Genomic DNA, 23,743 nt, shown 5'->3' with positions numbered 1-23,743 from the left:
ACTGTAGCCCAGTGTTATACAGTGACAGACCCAACCCCACCAGTACTGTACCCAGAGTTATACAGTGACAGACCCAACCCCACCAGTACTGTACCCCAGTGTTATACAGTGACAGACCCGTCCCCACCAGTACTGTACCCCAGTGATATACAGCGACAGACTTGCCCCACCAGTACTGTACCCCAGTGATATACAGCGACAGACCCGTCCCCACCAGTACTGTACCCCAGTGCGATACAGTGACAGACCCGTCCCCACCAGTACTGTACCCCAGTGATATACAGCGACAGACCCGTCCCCACCAGTACTGTACCCCAGTGTTATACAGTGACAGACCCGTCCCCACCAGTACTGTACCCCAGTGCGATCCAGTGACAGGCCCATCCCCACCAGTACTGTACCCAGTGTTATACAGTGGCAGACCCATCCCCACCAGTACTGTTCCCCAGTGTTATACAGTGACAGACCCAACCCCACCAGTACTGTACCCCAGTGTTACACAGTGACTGACCCGTCCCCACCAGTACAGTACCCCAGTGTTATACAGTGACAGACCCATCCCCACCAGTACTGTACCCCAGTGTTACACAGTGACTGACCCGTCCCCACCAGTATAGTACCCCAGTGTTATACAGTGACAGACCCATCCCCACCAGTACTGTACCCCAGTGTTACACAGCGACTGACCCGTCCCCACCAGTACTGTACCCCAGTGTTATACAGTGACAGACCCGTCTCCACCAGTACTGTACCCCAGTGTTATACAGTGACAGACCCGTCTCCACCAGTACTGTATCCCAGTGTTAGACAGCGACAGACCCGTCCCCACCAGTACTGTACCCCAGTGTTATACAGTGACAGACCCGTCCCCACCAGTACTGTACCCCAGTGTTACACAGTGACAGACCCGTCTCCACCAGTACTGTATCCCAGTGTTATACAGCGACAGACCCGTCCCCACCAGTACTGTACAGTGTTATACAGTGACAGACCCATCGCACCAGTACTGTACCCCAGTGTTACACAGCGACAGACCCGTCCCCACCAGTACTGTACCCCAGTGTTATACAGCGACAGACCCGTCCCCACCAGTACTGTACCCCAGAGTTATACAGTGACAGACCCGTCCCCACCAGTACTGTATCCCAGTGTTATATAGCGACAGACCCGTCCCCACCAGTACTGTACAGTGTTATACAGTGACAGACCCATCCCCACCAGTACTGTACCCAGTGTTACACAGTGACAGACCCATCCCCAACAGTAATGTACCCCAGTGTTACACAGTGACTGACCCGTCCCCACCAGTACTGTACCCCAGTGTAATACAGTGACAGACCCGTCTCCACCAGTACTGTACCCCAGTGTTATACAGTGACAGACCCGTCCCCACTAGTACTGTTCCCCAGTGTTACACAGTGACTGACCCGTCCCCACCAGTACTGTACCCCAGTGTAATACAGTGACAGACCCGTCTCCACCAGTACTGTACCCCAGTGTAATACAGTGACAGACCCGTCTCCACCAGTACTGTACCCCAGTGTAATACAGTGACAGACCCGTCTCCACCAGTACTGTTCCCCAGTGTTACACAGTGACAGACACGTCCCCACCAGTACTGTACCCCAGTGTTATACAGTGACAGACCCGTCCCCACCAGTACTGTACCCCAGTGTTGTACAGTGACAGACCCAACTCCACCAGTACTGTACCCCAGAGTTATACAGTGACAGACCCGTCCCCACCACTACTGTTCCCCAGTGTTACACAGTGACAGACCCGTCCCCACCAGTACTGTACCCCAGTGTTATACAGCGACAGACCCGTCCCCACCAGTACTGTACCCCAGTGTTATACAGTGACAGACCCGTCCCCACCAGTACTGTACCCCAGTGTTATACAGTGACAGACCCAACCCCACCAGTACTGTACCCGAGTGTTATACAGTGACAGACCCGTCCCCACCAGTACTGTACCCGAGTGTTATACAGCGACAGACCCGTCCCCACCAGTACTGTACCCCAGTGTTATACAGTGACAGACCCAACCCCACCAGTACTGTACCCAGAGTTATACAGTGACAGACCCAACCCCACCAGTACTGTACCCCAGTGTTATACAGTGACAGACCCGTCCCCACCAGTACTGTACCCCAGTGATATACAGCGACAGACTTGCCCCACCAGTACTGTACCCCAGTGATATACAGCGACAGACCCGTCCCCACCAGTACTATACCCCAGTGCGATACAGTGACAGACCCGTCCCCACCAGTACTGTACCCCAGTGATATACAGCGACAGACCCGTCCCCACCAGTACTGTACCCCAGTGTTATACAGTGACAGACCCGTCCCCACCAGTACTGTACCCCAGTGCGATCCAGTGACAGGCCCATCCCCACCAGTACTGTACCCAGTGTTATACAGTGGCAGACCCATCCCCACCAGTACTGTTCCCCAGTGTTATACAGTGACAGACCCAACCCCACCAGTACTGTACCCCAGTGTTACACAGTGACTGACCCGTCCCCACCAGTACAGTACCCCAGTGTTATACAGTGACAGACCCATCCCCACCAGTACTGTACCCCAGTGTTACACAGTGACTGACCCGTCCCCACCAGTATAGTACCCCAGTGTTATACAGTGACAGACCCATCCCCACCAGTACTGTACCCCAGTGTTACACAGCGACTGACCCGTCCCCACCAGTACTGTACCCCAGTGTTATACAGTGACAGACCCGTCTCCACCAGTACTGTACCCCAGAGTTATACAGTGACAGACCCGTCCCCACCAGTACTGTATCCCAGTGTTATACAGCGACAGACCCGTCCCCACCAGTACTGTACAGTGTTATACAGTGACAGACCCATCCCCACCAGTACTGTACCCAGTGTTATACAGTGACAGACCCATCCCCAACAGTAATGTACCCCAGTGTTACACAGTGACTGACCCGTCCCCACCAGTACTGTACCCCAGTGTAATACAGTGACAGACCCGTCTCCACCAGTACTGTTCCCCAGTGTTACACAGTGACAGACACGTCCCCACCAGTACTGTACCCCAGTGTTATACAGTGACAGACCCGTCCCCACCAGTACTGTACCCCAGTGTTGTACAGTGACAGACCCAACTCCACCAGTACTGTACCCCAGAGTTATACAGTGACAGACCCGTCCCCACCACTACTGTTCCCCAGTGTTATACAGTGACAGACCCGTCCCCACCAGTACTGTACCCCAGTGTTATACAGCGACAGACCCGTCCCCACCAGTACTGTACCGCAGTGTTATACAGTGACAGACCCAACCCCACCAGTACTGTACCCGAGTGTTATACAGTGACAGACCCGTCCCCACCAGTACTGTACCCGAGTGTTATACAGCGACAGACCCGTCCCCACCAGTACTGTAGCCCAGTGTTATACAGTGACAGACCCAACCCCACCAGTACTGTACCCAGAGTTATACAGTGACAGACCCAACCCCACCAGTACTGTACCCCAGTGTTATACAGTGACAGACCCGTCCCCACCAGTACTGTACCCCAGTGATATACAGCGACAGACTTGCCCCACCAGTACTGTACCCCAGTGATATACAGCGACAGACCCGTCCCCACCAGTACTGTACCCCAGTGCGATACAGTGACAGACCCGTCCCCACCAGTACTGTACCCCAGTGATATACAGCGACAGACCCGTCCCCACCAGTACTGTACCCCAGTGTTATACAGTGACAGACCCGTCCCCACCAGTACTGTACCCCAGTGCGATCCAGTGACAGGCCCATCCCCACCAGTACTGTACCCAGTGTTATACAGCGACAGACCCGTCCCCACCAGTACTGTACAGTGTTATACAGTGACAGACCCATCGCACCAGTACTGTACCCCAGTGTTACACAGCGACAGACCCGTCCCCACCAGTACTGTACCCCAGTGTTATACAGCGACAGACCCGTCCCCACCAGTACTGTACCCCAGAGTTATACAGTGACAGACCCGTCCCCACCAGTACTGTATCCCAGTGTTATACAGCGACAGACCCGTCCCCACCAGTACTGTACAGTGTTATACAGTGACAGACCCATCCCCACCAGTACTGTACCCAGTGTTATACAGTGACAGACCCATCCCCAACAGTAATGTACCCCAGTGTTACACAGTGACTGACCCGTCCCCACCAGTACTGTACCCCAGTGTAATACAGTGACAGACCCGTCTCCACCAGTACTGTTCCCCAGTGTTACACAGTGACAGACACGTCCCCACCAGTACTGTACCCCAGTGTTATACAGTGACAGACCCGTCCCCACCAGTACTGTACCCCAGTGTTGTACAGTGACAGACCCAACTCCACCAGTACTGTACCCCAGAGTTATACAGTGACAGACCCGTCCCCACCACTACTGTTCCCCAGTGTTATACAGTGACAGACCCGTCCCCACCAGTACTGTACCCCAGTGTTATACAGCGACAGACCCGTCCCCACCAGTACTGTACCCCAGTGTTATACAGTGACAGACCCGTCCCCACCAGTACTGTACCCCAGTGTTATACAGCGACAGACCCGTCCCCACCAGTACTGTACCCCAGTGTTATACAGTGACAGACCCAACCCCACCAGTACTGTACCCGAGTGTTATACAGTGACAGACCCGTCTCCACCAGTACTGTACCCCAGAGTTATACAGTGACAGACCCGTCCCCACCAGTACTGTATCCCAGTGTTATACAGCGACAGACCCGTCCCCACCAGTACTGTACAGTGTTATACAGTGACAGACCCGTCCCCACCAGTACTGTACAGTGTTATACAGTGACAGACCCATCGCACCAGTACTGTACCCCAGTGTTACACAGCGACAGACCCGTCCCCACCAGTACTGTACCCCAGTGTTATACAGCGACAGACCCGTCCCCACCAGTACTGTACCCCAGAGTTATACAGTGACAGACCCGTCCCCACCAGTACTGTATCCCAGTGTTATACAGCGACAGACCCGTCCCCACCAGTACTGTACAGTGTTATACAGTGACAGACCCATCGCACCAGTACTGTACCCCAGTGTTACACAGTGACAGACACGTCCCCACCAGTACTGTACCCCAGTGTTATACAGCGACAGACCCGTCCCCACCAGTACTGTACCCCAGTGTTATACAGCGACAGACCCGTCCCCACCAGTACTGTACCCCAGAGTTATACAGTGACAGACCCAACCCCACCAGTACTGTACCCCAGTGTTATACAGTGACAGACCCGTCCCCACCAGTACTGTACCCAGTGTTATAAAGTGACAGACCCATCCCCACCAGTACTGTACACCAGTTTTATACAGTGACAGGCCCGTCCCCACCAGTAGTGTACCCCAGTGTTACACAGTGAAAGACCCGTCCCCACCAGTACTGTACCCCAGTGTTATACAGCGACAGACCCGTCCCCACCAGTACTGTACCCCAGAGTTATACAGTGACAGACCCGTCCCCACCAGTACTGTATCCCAGTGTTATACAGCGACAGACCCGTCCCCACCAGTACTGTACAGTGTTATACAGTGACAGACCCATCGCACCAGTACTGTACCCCAGTGTTACACAGTGACAGATACGTCCCCACCAGTACTGTACCCCAGTGTTATACAGCGACAGACCCGTCCCCACCAGTACTGTACCCCAGTGTTATACAGCGACAGACCCGTCCCCACCAGTACTGTACCCCAGAGTTATACAGTGACAGACCCAACCCCACCAGTACTGTACCCCAGTGTTATACAGTGACAGACCCGTCCCCACCAGTACTGTACCCAGTGTTATAAAGTGACAGACCCATCCCCACCAGTACTGTACCCAGTGTTATAAAGTGACAGACCCATCCCCACCAGTACTGTACCCCAGTGTTATACAGTGACAGACCCGTCCCCACCAGTACTGTACACCAGTTTTATACAGTGACAGACCCATCCCCACCAGTACTGTACCCCAGTGTTATACAGTGACAGACCCGTCCCCACCAGTAGTGTACCCCAGTGTTACACAGTGAAAGACCCGTCCCCACCAGTACTGTACCCCAGTGTTATACAGTGACAGACCCTTCTCCACCAGTACTGTACCCCAGTGTTATACAGTGACAGACCCGTCTCCACCAGTACTGTACCCCAGTGTTATACAGTGACAGACCCGTCCCCACCAGTACTGTACCCCAGTGTTATACAGCGACAGACCCGTCCCCACCAGTACTGTACCCCAGTGTTATACAGCGACAGACCCGTCCCCACCAGTACTGTACCCCAGTGTTATACAGTGACAGACCCGGCCCCACCAGTACTGTACCCCAGTGTTATACAGTGACAGACCCGGCCCCACCAGTACAGTACCCCAGCGTTACACAGTGAATGACCCGTCCCCACCAGTACTGTACCCCAGTGTTATACAGCGACAGACCCGTCCCCACCAGTACTGTACCCCAGTGTTCTACAGTGACAGACCCATGCCCACCAGTACTGTACCCCAGTGTTATACAGTGACAGACCCGTCTCCACCAGTACTGTACCCCAGTGTTATACAGTGACAGACCCGTCCCCACCAGTACTGTACCCCAGTGTTATACAGTGACAGACCCGTCCCCACCAGTACTGTACCCCAGTGTTATACAGTGACAGACCCGTCCCCACCAGTACTGTACCCCAGTGTTATACAGTGACAGACCCGTCCCCACCAGTACTGTACCCCTGTGTTCTACAGTGACAGACCCGTCTCCACCAGTACTGTACCCCAGTGTTATACAGTGACAGACCTGTCCCCACCAGTACTGTACCCCAGTGTTATACAGTGACTGACCCGTCCCCACCAGTACTGTACCCCAGCGTTACACAGCGACAGACCCGTCCCCACCAGTACTGTTCCCCAGTGTTATACAGTGACAGACCCTTCTCCACCAGTACTGTACCCCAGTGTTATACAGTGACAGACCCATCCCCACCAGTACTGTACCCCAGTGTTATACAGTGACAGACCCATCCCCACCAGTACTGTACCCCAGTGTTGTACAGTGACAGACCCGTCTCCACCAGTACTGTACGCTACTGTTATACAGTGACAGACCCATCCCCACCAGTACTGTACCCCAGTGTTACACAGTGACAGAGGTGTGTCCCAGTGTCATACAGTGACAGACCCGGCCGCACCAGTACTGTACCCCAGTGTTATACAGCGACAGACCCATCCCCACCAGTACTGTACCCCAGTGCGATACAGTGACAGACCCGTCCCCACCAGTACTGTACCCCAGTGTTATACAGTGACAGACCCATCCCCACCAGTACTGTACCCCAGTGCGATACAGTGACAGACCCGTCCCCACCAGTACTGTACCCCAGTGTTATACAGTGACAGTCCCATCCCCACCAGTACTGTATCCCAGTGTTATACAGTGACAGACCCATCCCCACCAGTACTGTACCCCAGTGTTACACAGTGACAGACCCGTCCCCACCAGTACTGTACCCCAGTGTTACACAGTGACAGACCCGTCCCCACCAGTACTGTACCCCAGTGTTTTACAGTGAGAGACCCGTCCCCACCAGTACTGTACCCCAGTGTTACACAGTGACAGACCCGTCCCCACCAGTACTGTTCCCCAGTGTTACACAGTGACAGACCCGTCCCCACCAGTACTGTTCCCCAGTGTTATACAGTGACAGACCCGTCCCCACCAGTACTGTTCCCCAGTGTTATACAGTGACAGACCCGTCCCCACCAGTACTGTACCCCAGTGTTACACAGCGACAGACCCGTCCCCACCAGTACTCTACCCCAGTGTTACACAGTGACAGAGGTGTGTCCCAGTGTTATACAGTGACGGACCCGTCCCCACCAGTACTGTACCCCAGTGTTATACAGTGACAGACCCGTCCCCACCAGTACTGTACCTCAGTGTTATACAGTGACAGACCCGTCCCCACCAGTACTGTTCCCCAGTGTTATACAGTGACAGACCCGTCCCCACCAGTACTGTTCCCCAGTGTTATACAGTGACAGACCCGTCCCCACCAGTACTCTATCCCAGTGTTATACAGTGACAGACCCGTCCCCACCAGTACTGTCCCCCAGTGTTATACAGTTACAGACCCGTCCCCACCAGTACTGTACCCCAGTGTTACACAGCGACAGACCTGTCCCCACCAATACTGTACCCCAATGTTATGCAGTGACAGACCCGTCCCCACCAGTACTGTACCCCATGGTTATACAGTGACAGACCCATCCCCACCAGTACTGTACCCCAGTGTTACACAGTGAAAGACCCGTCCCCACCAGTACTGTACCCCAGTGTTATACAGTGACAGACCCGTCCCCACCAGTACTGTACCCCAGTGTTACACAGTGAAAGACCCGTCCCCACCAGTACTGTACCCCAGTGTTATACAGTGACAGACCCGTCCCCACCAGTACTGTACCCCAGTGTTATACAGTGACAGACCCGTCCCCACCAGTACTGTACCCCAGTGTTGTACAGTGACAGACCCGTCTCCACTAGTACTGTACCCCAGTGTTACACAGTGACAGACCCGTCCCCACCAGTACTGTACCCTAGTGTTATACAGTGACAGACCCGTCCCCACCAGTACTGTACACCAGTTTTATACAGTGACAGGCCCGTCCCCACCAGTACTGTACCCCAGTGTTACACAGTGAAAGACCCGTCCCCACCAGTACTGTACCCCAGTGTTATACAGTGACAGACCCGTCTCCACCAGTACTGTACCCCAGTGTTGTACAGTGACAGACCCGTCTCCACCAGTACTGTACCCCAGTGTTACACAGTGACAGACCCGTCCCCACCAGTACTGTACCCTAGTGTTATACAGTGACAGACCCATCCCCACCAGTACTGTACCCCAGTGTTACACAGTGACAGAGGTGTGTCCCAGTGTTATACAGTGACAGACCCTTTCAATCCTGCTTAGGAGTGAAAGTAATAGGGCAATTGTTATGGGGGATTTTAACTTGACTAATATTGACTGGAATTGTTATAGCTCTAGCTCGTTAGAGGGGTCAGTTTTTGTTCAAAGCGTGCAGGAAGGTTTTTTGACTCAGTATGTAGACAGGCCAACTCGAGGTGAGGCTATATTGGATCTGGTGCTGGGAAATGAGCCAGACCAGGTGCTAGACTTGGAAGTTGGTGTGCATTTTGGTGATAGTGACCACAATTCGGTTACGTTCACCTTAGTGATGGAAAGGGATAGGCATGAACCTCGGGCCAGTGGTTTTAGCTGGGGGAAGGGTAATTATGAGGCTATTAGGAGAGAATTAGGAAACATAGGTTGGACTAGGAGATTACAGGGACTGGGAACGTCCGACATGTGGAGTTTTTTCAAGGAGCAGCTACTGCGAGTCTGTGATAGGTATGTCCCTGTCAGGCAAGGAGGAATTGGTAGGGCTAGGGAACCGTGGTGCACCAAAAAAGTTTCTTTGTTGGTTAAAAAGAAAAAGGAGGCTTATGTTCGGATGAGACGTGAGCACTCGGGTAGTGCACTAGAAAGCTTTAGATTGGCTAAGAGGGAGTTGAAGAGCGAGCTTAGAAGGGCTAAAAGGGGACATGAGAAGACTTTGGCGGATAGGGTTAAAGAGAATCCTAAGGCGTTCTATAGGTATGTCAAGAACAGAAGGTTGGTTAGGGCAAGTTTAGGGCCAGTTATAGATGGCAGAGGGAAGTTATGTGTGGAACCGGAGGAGATTGGTGAAGCATTGAACCAATATTTCTCTTCGGTGTTCACGCAAGGGGACATGAATATAGCTGAGGAGGACACTGGGTTGCAAGGGAGTAGAATAGACAGTATTACAGTTGATAAGGAGGATGTGCAGGATATTCTGGAGGGTCTGAAAATAGATAAATCCCCTGGTCCGGATGGGATTTATCCAAGGATTCTCTGGGAGGCAAGAGAAGTGATTGCAGAGCCTCTGGCTCTGATCTTCAGGTCGTCGTTGGCCTCTGGTATAGTACCAGAAGATTGGAGGTTAGCGAATGTTGTCCCATTGTTTAAGAAGGGGAACAGAGACTTCCCCGGGAATTATAGACCGGTGAGTCTCACTTCTGTTGTCGGCAAGATGTTGGAAAAAATTATAAGGGATAGGATTTATAGTTATTTGGAGAGTAATGAATTGATAGGTGATAGTCAGCATGGTTTTGTGGCAGGTAGGTCGTGCCTTACTAACCTTATTGAGTTTTTTGAGAAAGTGACCAAGGAGGTGGATGGGGGCAAGGCAGTGGACGTGGTATATATGGATTTTAGTAAGGCGTTTGATAAGGTTCACCATGGTAGGCTTCTGCAGAAAATGCAGATGTATGGGATTGGGGGTGATCTAGGAAATTGGATCAGGAATTGGCTAGCGGATAGGAAACAAAGGGTGGTGGTTGATAGTAAATATTCATCATGGAGTGCGGTTACAAGTGGTGTACCTCAGGGATCTGTTTTGGGGCCACTGCTGTTTGTAATATTTATTAATGATCTGGATGAGGGTATAGTTGGGTGGATTAGCAAATTTGCTGATGACACCAAAGTCGGTGGTGTGGTAGACAGTGAGGAAGGGTGTCGTAGTTTGCAGGAAGACTTAGACAGGTTGCAAAGTTGGGCCGAGAGGTGGCGGATGGAGTTTAATGCGGAGAAGTGTGAGGTAATTCACTTTGGTAGGAATAACAGATGTGTTGAGTATAGGGCTAACGGGAGGACTTTGAATAGTGTGGAGGAGCAGAGGGATCTAGGTGTATGTGTGCATAGATCCCTGAAAGTTGGGAATCAAGTAGATAAGGTTGTTAAGAAGGCATATGGTGTCTTGGCGTTTATTGGTAGGGGGATTGAATTTAGGAGTCGTAGCGTTATGTTGCAACTGTACACAACTCTGGTGCGGCCGCACTTGGAGTACTGTGTGCAGTTCTGGTCCCCACATTACAGGAAGGATGTGGAGGCTTTGGAGAGGGTGCAGAGGAGGTTTACCAGGATGTTGCCTGGTATGGAGGGGAGATCCTATGAGGAGAGGCTGAGGGATTTGGGATTGTTTTCGCTGGAAAGGCGGCGGCTAAGAGGGGATCTTATTGAAACATATAAGATGATTAGAGGTTTAGATAGGGTGGATAGTGATAGCCTTTTTCCTCTGATGGAGAAATCCAGCACGAGGGGGCATGGCTTTAAATTGAGGGGGGGTAGTTATAGAACCGATGTCAGTGGTAGGTTCTTTACCCAGAGGGTGGTGAGGGATTGGAATGCCCTGCCAGCATCAGTAGTAAATGCGCCTAGTTTGGGGGCGTTTAAGAGATCCGTAGATAGGTTCATGGACGAAAAGAAATTGGTTTAGGTTGGAGGGTCACAGTTTTTTTTTTTAACTGGTCGGTGCAACATCGTGGGCCGAAGGGCCTGTTCTGCGCTGTAATGTTCTATGTTCTATGTTCTATGTAGACCCGACTGCACCAGTACTGTACCCCAGTGTTATACAGCGACAGACCCATCCCCACCCGTACTGTACCCCAGTGCGATACAGTGACAGACCCGTCCCCACCAGCACTGTACACAGTGTTATACAGTGACAGTCCCATCCCCACCAGTACTGTACCCCAGTGTTATACAGTGACAGTCCCATCCCCACCAGTACTGTACCCCAGTGTTATACAGTGACAGACCCGTCCCCACCAGTACTGTACCCCAGTGTTACACAGTGACAGACCTGTCCCCACCAGTACTGTACCCCAGCGTTACACAGTGACAGACCCGTCCCCACCAGTACTGTACCCCAGTGTTATACAGTGAGAAACCCGTCCCCACCAGTACTGTACCCCAGTGTTATACAGTGACAGACCCGTCCCCACCAGTACTGTACCCCAGTGTTATACAGCGACAGACCCATCCCCACCCGTACTGTACCCCAGTGCGATACAGTGACAGACCCGTCCCCACCAGCACTGTACACAGTGTTATACAGTGACAGTCCCATCCCCACCAGTACTGTACCCCAGTGTTATACAGTGACAGTCCCATCCCCACCAGTACTGTACCCCAGTGTTATACAGTGACAGACCCGTCCCCACCAGTACTGTACCCCAGTGTTACACAGTGACAGACCTGTCCCCACCAGTACTGTACCCCAGCGTTACACAGTGACAGACCCGTCCCCACCAGTACTGTACCCCAGTGTTATACAGTGAGAAACCCGTCCCCACCAGTACTGTACCCCAGTGTTATACAGTGACAGACCCGTCCCCACCAGTACTGTACCCCAGTGTTACACAGTGACAGACCCGTCCCCACCAGTACTGTACCCCAGTGTTATACAGTGAGAAACCCGTCCCCACCAGTACTGTACCCCAGTGTTATACAGTGACAGACCCGTCCCCACCAGTACTGTACCCCAGTGTTATACAGTGACAGACCCGTCCCCACCAGTACTGTACCCCAGTGTTACACAGTGACAGACCTGTCCCCACCAGTACAGTACCCCAGTGTTATACAGTGACAGACCCGTCCCCACCAGTACTGTACCCCAGTGTTATACAGTGAGAAACCCGTCCCCACCAGTACTGTACCCCAGTGTTATACAGTGACAGACCCGTCCCCACCAGTACTGTACCCCAGTGTTACACAGTGACAGACCCGTCCCCACCAGTACTGTACCCCAGTGTTATACAGTGACAGACCCGTCCCCACCAGTACTGTACCCCAGTGTTACACAGTGACAGACCCGTCGCCACCAGTACTGTACCCCAGTGTTATACAGTGACAGACCCATCCCCACCAGTACTGTACCCCAGTGTTACACAGTGACAGACCCGTCCCCACCAGTACTGTACCCCAGTGTTATACAGTGACAGACCCATCCCCACCAGTACTGTACCCCAGTGTTACACAGTGACAGACCCGTCCCCACCAGTACTGTACCCCAGTGTTACACAGTGACAGACCCGTCCCCACCAGTACTGTACCCCAGTGTTACACAGTGACAGACCCGTCCCCACCAGTACTGTACCCCAGTGTTATACAGTGACAGACCCATCCCCACCAGTACTGTACCCCAGTGTTACACAGTGACAGACCCGTCCCCACCAGTACTGTACCCCAGTGTTACACAGTGACAGACCCGTCCCCACCAGTACTGTACCCCAGTGTTACACAGTGACAGACCCGTCCCCACCAGTACTGTACCCCAGTGTTACACAGTGACAGACCCGTCCCCACCAGTACTGTATCCCAGTGTTATACAGTGACAGACCCGTCGCCACCAGTACTGTACCCCAGTGTTATACAGTGACAGACCCGTCCCCACCAGTACTGTACCCCAGTGTTATACAGTGACAGACCCGTCCCCACCAGCAATCTGAATGTGTATAGATTTTCACTGAGTTTGAATCAGGAGCAGTGGCGTAGTGGTATTGTCATTGGCCGAGAAATCCAGAGACCCAGGAAAGCCTCTGGGGTCTCGGGTTCAAATCCCACCACGGCAAATGGTGCAATCTGAATAAAAATTTGGAATTAAAAGTCTAATGATGACCATTTCTTGTTTGTTCTAAAAACCCACCTGGTTCACTGATGCCCTTTTGGGAAGGAAATCTGGCGTCCTTAGCCAGTGATGTCAAGTTGGATCGAGTAATTGTAGATTGGGAGGCAGCAACTTTGAATGTGGTGTTTGTGAAATGCCGGTGGAGGAAACGCTGTCCGGTCCCTTTGGACGGTGGTGCTTCTTCAGTGCTTGGAGATTTATAAAACAAAGCAAGTACACAGAGAGCACAAACTGAAACATTAGTATTGAAAGGCCAAGCAGCAGTGTTACCAAGACAACAGGCTCTGGAATTTAGCCAATCAGTTTGAATCAGGCACTTAAATACCAAAAACCTATTAAATTTAAATCTGATGGTTTTGACAACATAGAACCAATCCTATTTCATGGGATAAAGGGGGAGGTGGCTAGATGGGTGGAGAACTGGCTTGGTCACAGAAGACAGAGGGTGGTCGTGGAAGGGCCTTTTTCCGCTGGATGCCTGTGAGTAGTGGTGTTCCGCAGGGCTCTGTACTGGGACCTCTGCTGTTTGTGATTTATATAAATGATCTGGAAGAAGGAGTAACTGGGGTGATCAGTAAGTTTGCAGATGACACGAAATTGGCTGGACTTGCAGATAGTGAGGAACATTGTCAGAGGCTACAGAAGGATATAGATAGGCTGGACATTTGGGCAAAGAAATGGCAGATGGAGTTCAATCCAGATCAATGCGAAGTGATGCATTTTGGTAGAGCTAATGTAGGGAGGAGCTATATGATAAATGGCAGAACCATAAAGGGTGTAGATACGCAGAGGGACCTGGGTGTGCAAGTCCACAGATGCTTGAAGGTGACGTCACAGGTGGAGAAGGTAGTGAAGAAGGCATATGGCATGCTTGCCTTTATAGGACGGGGCATAGAGTATAAAAGTTGGGGTCTGATGTTGCAGATGTATAGAACGTTAGTTCAACCGCATTTGGAATACTGCGCCCAGTTCCGGTCGCCACACTACCAGAAGGACGTGGAGGCTTTAGAGAGAGTACAGAGGAGGTTTACCAGGATGTTGCCTGGTATGGAGGGGCTTAGTTATGAGGAGAGATTGGGTAAACTGGGGTTGTTCTCCCTGGAAAGACGGAGGATGAGGGGAGACCTAATAGAGGTGTATAAAATTATGAAAGGCATAGATGGGGTGAACGGTGGGAAGCTTTTTCCCAGGTCGGTGGTGATGTTCACGAGGGGTCATAGGTTCAAGGTGAGGGGGGGGAGGTTTAACATGGATATCAGAAGGATGTATTTTACACAGAGGGTGGTGGGGGCCTGGAATGCGCTGCCGGGCAAGGTGGTGGAGGCGGACACACTGGGAACGTTTAAGACTTATCTAGACAGCCACATGACCGGAGTGGGAATGGAGGGATACAAAAGAATGGTCTAGTTTGGACCAGGGAGCGGCACGGGCTTGGAGGGCCGAAGGGCCTGTTCCTGTGCTGTATTGTTCTTTGTTCTATTATGAGAAATATTGATATGTTGTCACAGGTATAAAAGAAGGGGGCGGTGGGACAAGGGGAAAGAACAACTGCCACCTCACAGAATTAACAACTCACAGCTCTCGGTTCCCAACTCTCAAGAGAGAGAATCGTTGGCTCTCACAGCTTCATCTGTGACTTAAAGAAATCACATCTACATAGCAAAGGTACCAAAGAAGAAAGAAATTCCAGACAGAAGAATCAACAGAGAAGGCCCAGAATATTCCGGAAGGCACAAAACCTGGCTGTAATTTAGAGAGTGATTAAATTCTATTTTGTTCATGAGTGGGGATTGTATTTATTGGAACAGCGTCCCATTAGAATCGTGTTTTATTCAGGAATAATTCATAGTTAAAGGGATTTATTCAGTTTGTTTGTAGTTTAATTAATTTGCTCATAGCTAGTTAGATAAATAAATTGTTAGGTGTTGATTTTAGAGTGAGTGTCAGGGATTTATTTTGTATTTAATTACTCGGAGTTGTTGAAGAGCAGGTCACATCACTTCACACACACCTTTTACAGATTATGGGGTGAGGGACTCCTCTTGGGGTGTTTTGGTGTCAGTTATCAGAGGGAGGGGTCAATCCCTGCTTTATAACACCCGGTCTGACCTACATGTGACTCCAGAGCCACCACAATGTGGTTGACTCTCACATATCTCCTCAAGGGCAATTAGAGATGGACAATAAATGCTGGGCCAGCCAGCGACCCCCACACCCCATGACAGAATAAAGACAAGGTTCGCTTACCCTCAGCATGTTGCTGGTTGTTGTTAACTGTTCTTGTAGGGGTGAGGAAGGGGTAAACGTGGATGGTGAGTGTTGTAGCGAACTCTACCCACGGCCTCTCGGTGTGAGAGCAGAAAGCGCTGTGTGTGGGGGAACTGACTGCGTGCCTGTGTTTGCTCACCAGGTCTCTGTGCTGCTGACACGATGACTGGGGTGGTGAAAACTGGCCCAATTGAGCACATGGATCTCTGTTCCCGCAAGGACACTCTCTGTTTCCAGGTTAGTCCATTCAGCCGGCGAATCTGCTGCTAATGTTCGAGGAAAACAAAACCTCACCGGCGACAGTTCGATCATTTCAAACGGCGGGGGAACCAGGCTTGGTGATGGCAATTTAGCTTTGAAAAGCTGAGTGAAGACTCAGAGAGAATCCCAGAATTTATATTTGATTTGTTATTGTCACATGTATTAGTATACAGTGAAAAGTATTGTTTCTTGCGCGCTACACAGAGAGAGCATACCGTTCATGGAGAAGGAAAGGAGAGGGTGCAGAATGTAGTGTTACAGTCATAGCTAGGGTGTAGAGAAAGATCAACTTAATGCGAGGTAGGTCCATTCAAAAGTCTGACAGCAGCAGGGAAGAAGCTGTTCTTGAGTTGGTTGGAACGTGACCTCAGACTTTTGTATCTTTTTCCCGACGGAAGAAGGTGGAAGAGAGAATGTCCGGGGTGCGTGGGGTCCTTGATTATGCCAGCTGCTTTGCTGAGGCAGCAGGAAGTGTAGACAGCGTCAATGGATGGGAGGCTGGTTTGTGTGATGGACTGGGCTTCGTCCACGACTCTTTGTAACCATAGAAACTAGAAGCAGGAGGAGGCCATTGGGCCCTTCGAGCCTGCTCCACCATTCAATAAGATCATGGCTGATTTGTCATTTCTTGCAGTCTTGGGCAGAGCAGGAGCCATTCCGAGCTGTGACACATCAGAAAGGATGCTTTCTATGGTGAATCTGTAAAAGTTGGTGAGAGTCGTAGCTGACATGCCAAATTTCCTTAGTTTCCTGAGAAAGTAGAGGCGTTGGTGGGTTTTCTTAACGACAGCGTCAGTGTGGAGGGACCAGGACAGGTTGTTGGTGATCTGGAAACTTGAAGCTCTCGACCATTTCCACTTCATCCCCATTGATGTAGACAGGGGCATGTTCTCCACTACACTTCCTGAAGTCGATGACTATCTCCTTCGTTTTGGGGGGGGGGGAGTGGATGGGACAGAGATAGAATGTAGAAAAGGGGAAGCGGGGAAGCAAAGGTAAGAGAAGGGGGTTAGAGTGGGGGGGGGGCGGGGAGAAAAATGAAGAAAGACAATAAAGAAATAAAAGGTAGAGAACAGTAAAAAATAAAATAAAATAAAATGAAAACAAAGGGGTGGAGGTGGGGTAGAGCGAATCATCTGAAGTTGTTGAACTCGATGTTGAGACCGGAAGGTTGTAAAGTGGCGGAAGATGAGATGCTGTTCCTCCAGTTTGCGTTCTGCATTGAACGTGTTCCTCAGGGATCAGTGCTGGGCCCACTGTTAGTTGTCATTTATATTAATGATTTGGATGAGAATATAGGAGGCATGGTTAGTAAGTTTGCAGATGACACTAAGATTGGTGGCATAGTGGACAGTGAAGAAAGTTATCTCGGATTGCAACGGGATCTTGATCAATTGGGCCAGTGGGCTGACGAATGGCAGATGGAGTTTAATTTCGGTAAATGCGAGGTGATGCATTTTGGTAGATTGAACCGGGGCAGGACTTACTCAGTTAATGGTAGGGCATTGAGGAGAGTTACAGAGGAAAGAGATCTCGGGGGTACAGGTTCATAGCTCCTTGAAAGTGGAGTCACAGGTGGACAGAGTGGTGAAGAAGGCATTCGGCATGCTTGGTTTGATCAGTCAGAACATTGAATACAGGAGTTGGGACGTCTTGTTGAAGTTGTACAAGATATTGGTAAGGCCACACTTGGAATACTGTGTGCAATTCTGGTCACCCTATTATAGAAAGGATATTATTAAACTAGAAAGAGTGCAGAAAAGCTTTACTAGGATGCTACCGGGACTTGATGGTTTGAATTATAAGGAGAGGCTGGATGGACTGGGACTTTTTTCTCTGGAGCGTAGGAGGCTGAGGGGTGATCTTATAGAGGTCTATAAAATAATGAGGGGCACAGATCAGCCAGATAGTCAACATTTTTTCCCAAAGGTAGGGGAGTCTAAAACTAGAGGGCATAGGTTTAAGGTGAGAGGGGAGAGATACAAAAGTGTCCAGAGGGGCAATTTTTTCACACAGAGGGTGGTGAGTGTCTGGAACAAGCTGCCAGAGGTAGTAGTAGAGGCGGGTACAATTTTGTCTTTTAAAAAGCATTTAGACAGTTACATGGGTGCGATGGGTATAGAGGGATATGGGCCAAATGCGGGCAATAGGGACTAGCTTCATCGTTAAAACAGAAAAGGGCGGCATGGACAAGTTGGGCCGAAGGGCCTGTTTCCATGCTGTAAACCTTTATGAGTCTATTGCAGCAGGGCAAGGACAGACATGTGGGTATGGGAGCAGGATCGTGTGTTAAAATGGCAAACAACTGGAAGGTCAGGATTCTGATTGTGCACAGACCGAAGGTGCTCAGCAAAGCGACCACCCCCCCACCCCACCCCCTCCGCCCCCGTCTCCAGCCAGTGGTCCCTGCTCCTAACTCCAAACCAGTGAATCCAGAGCCAGAGTCTCCAGCCAGTGGTCCCTGCTCCTAACTCCAAACCAGTGAATCCAGAGCCAGAGTCTCCAGCCAGTGGTCCCTGCTCCTAACTCCAAACCAGTGAATCCAGAGCCAGAGTCTCCAGCCAGTGGTCCCTGCTCCTGACACTAATCCAGTGATCACAGTGCCAGAGTCTCCAGCCAGTGGTCCCTGCTCCTGACTGCAATCCAGTGCCAGACTCCCCAGCCAGCGGTCTCTGCTCCTGACTCCAATCCAGTGAATCCAGTGCCAGAGTCTCCAGCCAGTGGTCCCTGCTCCTGACTCCAATCCAGTGAATCCAGTGCCAGAGTCCTCAGCCAGTGGTCTCTGCTCCTGACTCTAACCCAGTGATCACAGTGCCAGAGTCTCCAGCCAGTGGTCCCTGTTCCTGATTGCAATCCAGTGAATCCAGTGCCAGACTCCCCAGCCAGCGGTCTCTGCTCCTGACTTCAATCCAGTGAATCCAGTGCCAGAGTCCTAAGCCAGTGGTCTCTGCTCCTGACTCCAATCCAGTGAATACAGTGCCAGAGTCCTCAGCCAGTGGTCTCTGCTCCTGACTCCAATCCAGTGAATCCAGTGCCAGAGTCTCCAGCCAGCGGTCCTTGCTCCTGACTCCAATCCAGTGAATCCAGTGCCGGACTCCCCAGCCAGCGGTCTCTGCTCCTGACTTCAATCCAGTGAATCCAGTGCCAGAGTCCTAAGCCAGTGGTCTCTGCTCCTGACTCCAATCCAGTGAATACAGTGCCAGAGTCCTCAGCCAGTGGTCTCTGCTCCTGACTCCAATCCAGTGAATCCAGTGCCAGAGTCTCCAGCCAGCGGTCCTTGCTCCTGACTCCAATCCAGTGAATCCAGTTGCTGATTGAACCCTGGGATTGGATTGTGGATGGACTGGGATGGTTGTGAGTTATGGGAAGGACTGAAGGTGGTGAGGAGGTGGGAGCTATTCTGGTGTGAATGGGAGAGACAGCGATGGTGTGACGGGTCTCCAGTCCAGTGTTGCCAGGTGCTGAACCTACTGCCTTGTCTCTCACTCTTGTCTTTCTTTTCTTGCCCAGATATTTCCCGATCCCTCTGACATTGAACATTGCTACAAACTGAAAGACCGTCTGCCATCCATTGTGGTGGAACCGAGTGAGGGAGAGGTGGAGAGTGGGGAGCTGCGATGGCCACCGGAGGAGATGCTGATTACCGAGGAAGAGAGTCAGAAAGTCTGCAAAGAGACTGAGACGCAGGTCAGCATGGAACAGTAACTGAACCTGTCACTGACAATGAATAAACACACGGACAAGGCAAGAGGATAGAGATCTTCCCACTGGTACCTAACCAGGAGGAGGCCGAGCCTTGGTAATCATGGCCGGGTATTTCTGGAGCTTTCCAGTGGACCTCTGACCTCATGGTCTTGCTATAATTTGCCTTGTCCTTGCAGAGGGATTAATCCTGCCATCTTTACAGAGTCATGATGTGGAGATGCCGGCGTTGGACTGGGGTGAACACAGTAAGAAGTTTAACAACACCAGGTTAAAGTCCAACAGGTTTATTTGGTAGCAAAAGCCACACAAGCTTTCGGAGCCTTAATGGATCATCGACACAGATGCCATCATCTCACGTGAGAACACCATCCACCAGGTACACGGTACATACTCTTGCAACTCGGCCAACGTTGTCTACCTGATACGCTGCAGGAAAGGATGTCCCGAGGCATGGTACATTGGGGAAACCATGCAGACGCTACGACAACGGATGAATGAACACCGCTCGACAATCACCAGGCAAGACTGTTTTCTTCCTGTTGGGGAGCACTTCAGCGGTCACGGGCATTCGGCCTCTGATATTCGGGTAAGCGTTCTCCAAGGCGGCCTTCACGACACACGACAGCGCAGAGTCACTGAGCAGAAACTGATAGCCAAGTTCCGCACACACGAGGACGGCCTCAACCGGGATATTGGGTTCATGTCACACTATCTGTAACCCCCACAGTTGCGTGGACCTGCAGAGTTTCACTGGCTGTCTTGTCTGGAGACAATACACATCTTTTTAACCTGTCTTGATGCTCTCTCCACTCACATTGTTTGATTTTTAAGACTTTGATTAGCTGTAAGTATTCGCATTCCAACCATTATTCATGTAAATTGAGTTTGTGTCTTTATAAGTTCTGTTTGTGAACAGAATTCCCACTCACCTGAAGAAGGGGCTCAGAGCCTCGAAAGCTTGTGTGGGCTTTTGCTACCAAATAAACCTGTTGGACTTTAACCTGGTGTTGTTAAACTTCTTACTGTGTTTACAGAGTCTCAGAGCAGATGTCGCTTCCATAGTCTTTACTGAACTGAGACTGGTGTGATTGGAGGCTGGTTCTGCGATGCCCGGTCACTATTAGAAAGGGAGTTGGCACAAACCCCATAAAACTTCACACAATGCCACCCTGGAGGAGAGCAAGAAGAAAAACTCAGACTGCCCCAACCCCCCACCCCCACCCCCCCCCCCCCGCCCCCCCCCACCCCCACCTCCATCACCCCCCGCCCCCCCCCCACCCCCACCTCCATCACCCCGTGCCCACCCACCACCCCGCGCCCCCCACCCCCCCACCCCCACCCACCCCCCCGCCCCCCCCCCCACCTCCATCACCCCGTGCCCCCCCACCCCCCCCCCCCACCCCCACCCCCCCTCCCCCACCCCCACCTCCATCACCCCGTGCCCACCCACCACCCCGCGCCCCCCCCCCCCCCCCCCCCGCCCCCCCCACCCCCACCTCCATCACCCCCACCCCCCACCCCCCCTCCCCCACCCCCACCCCCCACCACCCCGCCCCCCACACCACCCCCCCACCCCCACAACCACCACACCCCCCACACCACCCCCGCCCCCCCCACCCCCACCTCCATCACCCCCACCCCCCTCCCCCAGCCCCACCCCCACCCCCACCACCACCCCGCCCCCCACCCCCACAACCACCCCCCCGCCCCCCCACCCCCACAACCACCACCCCCCCACACCCACAACCACCCCCCCAACCCCACCCCCACCACCCCGCCCTTCCCGCCCTCACCCCCACCCCCACCCCCACCACCACCTCCCCTCCGCCACCCCCACCCCCACCCCCACCACCACCCCCGCCCCCCACCCCCCCACCCCCCACAACCACCCCCCCGTCCCTCCCACCCCCCAACCCCACCCCCACCACCCCGCCCTTCCCGCCCTCACCCCCACCCCCCCCACCCCACCCCACCACCACCTCCCCTCCGCCTCCGCCACCCCCACCCCCACCCCCACCACCACCCCGCCCCCCACCCCCACCCCCACAACCACCCCCGTCCCTCCCACCCCCCCAACCCCACCCCCACCACCCCGCCCTTCCCGCCCTCCCACCCCCACCCCCCCCACCCCCACCTCCCCTCTGCACCCCCACCCCCCCCACCCCACCCCCCCACCCCCCCACCCCCCCCCACCCCCACCACCCCCTCACCCCCACCCCCAACCCCCACCCCCCACCCCCACCCCCACCACCACCCCCCCCCCCACCCCCACCAAACCGCCCCCCCCCCCACCCTCAATGATTCCCTGGACAACTGGAATGGGCCAACCCAGCCTCTGAGCCCGGCAACAGGTCTGGACTGTACCAGCGACGCTGGGAGGGGGGGAACATGTTGTTCTGGTGACCTGGATGTGTCAATGTGTCTATTTTATCTCAGGAGATTTGTAGGGCAGCTGTTGATGAATTCCCTGTGACCGGAGCAGCTCACTCCTGCTCACTGTCCCAGCACCTATTTCTCACCATTGGCTGTGTGGTTTGGAGTCCCCATTGTGGTTCATGGTTCCCGGGATCCGCTCGCTTCCCGGGATCTGCTCGCTTCCCGGGGCTCACTCGCTTCCCGGGGTTTGCTCGCTTCCCGGGGCTCACTCGCTTTCCGGGGTTCGCTCACTTCCCGGGGCTCACTCGCTTCCCGGGGTTCGCTCGCTTCCCGGGGCTCACTCGCTTCCCGGGATCCGCTCGCTTCCCGGGGCTCACTCGCTTTCCGGGGTTCGCTCACTTCCCGGGGCTCACTCGCTTCCCGGGGTTCGCTCGCTTCCCGGGGTTCACTCGCTTCCCGGGGCTCACACACTTCCCGGGGTTCGCTCACTTCCCGGGGTTCGCTCGCTTCCCGGGGCTCACTCGCTTCCCGGGGTTCGCTCGCTTCCCGGGGCTCACTCGCTTCCCGGGATCCGCTCGCTTCCCGGGATCCGCTCGCTTCCCGGGGTTCGCTCGCTTCCCGGGATCCGCTCGCTTCCCGGGGTTCGCTTGCTTCCCGGGGCTCACTCGCTTCCCGGGGCTCACTCGCTTTCCGGGGTTTGCTCGCTTCCCGGGGTTCACTCACTTCCTGGGGTTCGCTCGCTTCCCGGGGTTCACTCGCTTCCTGGGGCTCACTCGCTTCCCGGGGTTTGCTCGCTCACTTCCCGGGGTTCACACGCTTCCCGGGGTTCGCTCGCTTCCCAGGGCTCACTCGCTTCCCGGGGTTCGCTCGCTTCCCGGGGCTCACTAGCTTTCCGGGGTTCGGTCGCTTCCCGGGGTTCACTCGCTTCCTGGGGTTCGCTCGCTTCCCGGGGTTCACTCACTTCCCGGGGTTCGCTCACTTCCCGGGATCCGCTCGCTTCCCGGGGTTCGCTCGCTTCCCGGGATCCGCTCGCTTCCCGAGGTTCGCTCGCTTCCCGGGGCTCACTCGCTTCCCGGGGTTCACTCACTTCCTGGGGTTCGCTCGCTTCCCGGGGTTCACTCGCTTCCTGGGGCTCACTCACTTCCCGGGGTTTGCTCGCTCACTTCCCGGGGTTCACTCGCTTCCCGGTGTTCGCTCGCTTCCCGGGGCTCACTCGCTTCCCGGGGTTCGCTCGCTTCCCGGGGCTCCCTAGCTTTCCGGGGTTCGCTCGCTTCCCGGGGTTCACTCGCTTCCTGGGGTTCGCTCGCTTCCCGGGGTTCACTCACTTCCCGGGGTTCGCTCACTTCCCGGGGCTCGCTCGCTTCCCGGGGTTCGCTCACTTCCCGGGGCTCGCTCGCTTCCCGGGGTTCACTCACTTCCCGGGGTTCACTCGCTTCCCGGGGCTCGCTCGCTTCCCAGGGTTCGCTCACTTCCCGGGGCTCGCTCACTTCCCGGGGTTCACTCGCTTCCCGGGGCTCGCTCGCTTCCCAGGGTTCACTCACTTCCCAGGGTTCACTCACTTCCCGGGGTTCACTCGCT

General features: G+C 53.6%; 1 protein-coding gene across 1 annotated transcript in view; it reads left to right on the top strand.

Annotated features, from left to right (window-relative positions):
* Nucleotides 1-20,301, top strand: part of lbh (LBH regulator of WNT signaling pathway) — a 125,059-nt gene extending 104,758 nt beyond the window's left edge. The window contains exons 2-3 of the mRNA XM_078204541.1: nt 15,966-16,060; nt 19,595-20,301. Coding sequence (XP_078060667.1) covers nt 15,986-16,060; nt 19,595-19,789 — 270 coding nt within the window. The 5' untranslated portion in view covers nt 15,966-15,985 and the 3' untranslated portion in view covers nt 19,790-20,301. The remainder of the gene's footprint in view (nt 1-15,965; nt 16,061-19,594) is intronic.
* Nucleotides 20,302-23,743: the final 3,442 nt, after the last annotated feature.

Source organism: Mustelus asterias, unplaced genomic scaffold, assembly GCF_964213995.1.
Source record: "Mustelus asterias unplaced genomic scaffold, sMusAst1.hap1.1 HAP1_SCAFFOLD_373, whole genome shotgun sequence".
NCBI classification, from domain to species: Eukaryota; Metazoa; Chordata; class Chondrichthyes; order Carcharhiniformes; family Triakidae; genus Mustelus; species Mustelus asterias.
Note: the sequence above shows the minus strand (reverse complement) of the source record. Positions and strands in the feature narration are given on the sequence as shown.